Genomic DNA, 3,462 nt, shown 5'->3' with positions numbered 1-3,462 from the left:
CCTGGGTAGAGCAGAGCGCTACCACATGGCTCTGTGGCGAGGTGTTTAACGTGTCCTTCTGCTGTCAACCCCCCATCCCCTCTTGGCATCAAGGAACTCCCTCAGCTCTGATTAAAGACACAGCCAGAGGCTCCTCTCTGCTACACAACGTCAGGAGATCCGTGCTGCTGGCGATGTTAAAACTGATAGAAAAATGGAAATCTTCATACTGATAACTGTTTGACTGATAGCTGTTTAGCTTGATCACTCCAGATTGATGTCTAATTGTTAGTTTAAGAAGTAATTTCCATTTTAAAGACTTTTGAGTGAACGGAGCCGTTGCATAATTTGCACTGAGGCCATTTAGTTTTTTGTCATAATGAAATGGGGTCAAAACATGCAAACAAAACATTCAAGTGGCACATGTTATGATCACATCCTGCAACTGACAAGCAACATTTCCTGATAAATGCAACCTGAAGTTTCTTCAGCAAGTGCTCCTATGTCTTGACTGATAGAATATTAATACAATGTCCTATTTCCATAATCATCTCTTGAGTTAGCCAGAGGCTGTGCTCCTTTTCATCCAAGCTCCACATCCAAAGCAGCCATTCATGCTGCACTCATTGATCTGAAAAATACCAATCACCTTGCAATGCACTTCTGCGCTACTAGATGGCGTAAGTGACCTCTGTAAGACTCCAAAGTTTCCATCAAGAGAGGTGAAACTGCTGGCCATAAGCTTAAGAAAGCACTAGTTTGACTCCTGTGCCTGGTTAATGACAGAGTTACAGTCTCCTGTCTGATTCACTGATTATTTAGATAATGGAATTACAATTACCCAATAGTTTGCAGACAGTCTGGTCCAGTCTGACGTACACTCAGTGAGCAATGTTACAGCTCACACTTTAAAATAATGCATGCATCTTCATAAATAACGCTTATTTTGAACTATAAATATGACTGCAGACTCTCACACTCAGTAATACCCGATTTTATGTTTGCACAAAATGTTATTACTGCTGCTGGCCAGAAAAAAGTGAGTTTTTAATTATTTTCTACCTATTTCAGACGTTTTGTGCGTTCTAAAGTTCCCAATATACTTGTTGATTTCATGCGTAAATAGCCCGTTTTTCACATAACAAATACGATAAGTGAGTTGAAAAAGTTTCGGTAGCTCACTAAACGTGTTCTAGCGCTCAGTTTTGCTTTATAGTTTATGTACCAAACAAAATATAGCAACAGGTGGAAATATTTGAAGTTTTACGCATTAGTGAGAAGACCAGGTTGAGTTTTCCCAACAAACAACACACGCGCATGTTTTTTTTAATATCTTTACAAATTTATTTGTCTTCCAAAACGAAGAACATCATAAGCGCATTGAACATTTCTTTGGCATCACACAGTAAAAAAGACAACTCAAATATATAAAAAAATGCAGTGAACGGACTTCCACAATACAAATCTCATTTCAATATGAACTTTACTCCCTTGTTAGCTGTACAAATATAGTGCATACTCTTTCAATTTTACAAGAAAAAAAGAACAGATTCAAAACAACTTTCTAACATTGAACAAAGAGAGAACTATTAAGTGTCATTTTAAAGTCTTTATGGTCCTTTTTCCGCTTTTCACCACGGTCGCCACACTGAGTCCGAGTTGCCTGACGGGGCTCCGGGGGAAACCGCAGCCGGTACGGGGACCGACGTGTTGACGTTATTGGCGTACACGGGGATGACGGGGCCGTTAGGCGCAAATGCCGCATTAGGTATGAGGAATGCAAACTGTCCGTCTGTGGCAGGCACAATCTGGAAACCACCGTACACTTTGGTGGCGTCTGATGGTAAATTAGCCGGCGACGAGCCTCCTTTACAGGACACCGGGTTCATGGGCAGGACCTGCGGGGACGAGCTGGGGATCTGCACCATGGACTGGCCGAAGGAGGGGTGGGTTGGTCCAGCGGTGGAGGGGAGCTGGTGCTGGTGCTGATGCTGGCTGGGGTAGTTCATCGCGTTGATCTGGGTCATGCAGCTGGCCAAGTGGCCGAGGAGCCGCGTCCTGACCTCGGTGTTGACACCTTCGCAGGTGGACAAGAACCGGGTGACTTCGTTCATGCACTCGGAGAAACCGGCACGATATTTTCCCAAGACAGTGGGGTCTGTGTTCAGGGCAGCTGCAGAGAAAACAGGTACATGTAATTCAAGATATGCACAAGCTTTTTCATATGTAAAAATCTAAAAGCGGGATTGTTGGAGCAGCCCACAGATGCTCTAAAACGCACAGTCATGAGACAGATTAGTCCGGGAAATGCGACTTACCGGTCATTTGAGCCCTCTGGAGGTTCCGGAGATGCTTCACCGTCATCTCCAGGATGTCCGCCTTCTCCAGTTTGGAGTGTCTGGAGCTCTGAGGGGACGGAAAACACACATGGTTAGGATTACGCGCTCACTTTCTCAATGTTTGACAGGGACAGTTTGTAAATCTATTAATAACCAGGACGTTAAGTCAGCACTTACATCTTTTTTGAGCGCATCCAGGATGAGAGTTTTCAGTTGCCCCAAGCTCTCGTTGATTCTGGCTCTTCTCCTCTTTTCCATAATTGGCTTGGATGACTAAAGATAACAAAGAAAAATGACACAAAACGTTAAATTTACCTTACTTGTTTCAGGAGTAAAAGTGAAATCCTCATTCTGGGCGAGGAGTTTCTGCAAAATTGTGTCTAAAATGAAATGTTTCAGGCTTTGTACATTTAGGTGACACTATTACAGGATTCATACTAACCTTTCTGTGCTCCGAGGCTGTCTTGGGTTTATCGGGAGTTGTGTTCATGCTTGCCGGGGTTGCAGCAACCGGAGAAGAGGAGGTTTTTTCCATCATATCGGCAGGCATCTTCTTATCAGAAATATCCCACAAAACACAGCAAATTACGATCCACTGATGCAGATAAAAGGACGGTGAGTATTTTCAGCTTGCAATATTCAGAAGTCCCCTCTTCCTCAAAAAATCCTGAGATATGGATCAAGTTAAAATCCGTTTGAGCGATGCGCAGCAGCAGCAGCGGCTATCACGAGCGGATGCAGAGTCTCTCTGTTGGGCTCTCCGCGTGTGGCTTGTATTTATATCTCGCACTGCACGCGAACGGCTCGTGTGAAACTTCCCAAACTTTCTTTCCCACAGTAACTTTCCACCAATCAGAGCGAGGGACACGCGGCCCGAGGGAGGACGGCTCGTGGTCGGCGCCCTCCCATTGGTTGTTTGGCCGCTGGAGCTGGCGGCCAATGGCGCGAGGCCCGGGTTCAGGGCACAGCCGGGGAAACTGCCTTCAGTCTTCAATCATCGTACCGTTTACATATTAACAGTGGAGCCGCTGACTGGGCACCGCCACCAGGAGCGGGCAAAGGACCTTTTATCTTCCAGACAGGAGATAACAGCATGAAATATAATGAAATAATTATTTTAAAAAGTGATCTAATTCTGATAAAT

General features: G+C 44.7%; 1 protein-coding gene across 1 annotated transcript; it reads right to left on the bottom strand.

Moving 5' to 3' along the window:
* Positions 1–1,299: 1,299 nt before the first annotated feature.
* Positions 1,300–3,054, bottom strand: LOC121964053 (transcription factor HES-1-B-like). Its single transcript, XM_042514281.1, has 4 exons — positions 2,761–3,054; positions 2,496–2,591; positions 2,298–2,385; positions 1,300–2,152 (listed from the first exon to the last, which is right to left on the bottom strand). Exons 1-4 carry the CDS (start codon positions 2,866–2,868, stop codon positions 1,611–1,613), a joined length of 834 nt encoding a protein of 277 aa, XP_042370215.1. The 5' UTR covers positions 2,869–3,054; the 3' UTR covers positions 1,300–1,610.
* Positions 3,055–3,462: the final 408 nt, after the last annotated feature.

The sequence above is a fragment of the Plectropomus leopardus genome, unplaced genomic scaffold (assembly GCF_008729295.1).
Source record: "Plectropomus leopardus isolate mb unplaced genomic scaffold, YSFRI_Pleo_2.0 unplaced_scaffold13827, whole genome shotgun sequence".
In the NCBI taxonomy this organism is placed as follows: Eukaryota; Metazoa; Chordata; class Actinopteri; order Perciformes; family Serranidae; genus Plectropomus; species Plectropomus leopardus.
The sequence above is the reverse complement of the archived record's forward strand: the minus strand, read 5'-3'. Positions and strand labels throughout refer to the sequence as shown.

Bases quoted from the DNA above. Each gene is read 5' to 3' on its own strand.
- LOC121964053 (XM_042514281.1), bottom strand. From the start codon at position 2,868: ATGCCTGCCGATATGATGGAAAAAACCTCCTCTTCTCCGGTTGCTGCA. The intron at 2,592-2,760 runs GTTAGTATGAAT...TGTTATCTTTAG, and splicing joins CAGCCTCGGAGCACAGAAAG to TCATCCAAGCCAATTATGGA. The intron at 2,153-2,297 runs GTAAGTCGCATT...TTTTCTCTGCAG, and splicing joins CCAGAGGGCTCAAATGACCG to CTGCCCTGAACACAGACCCC.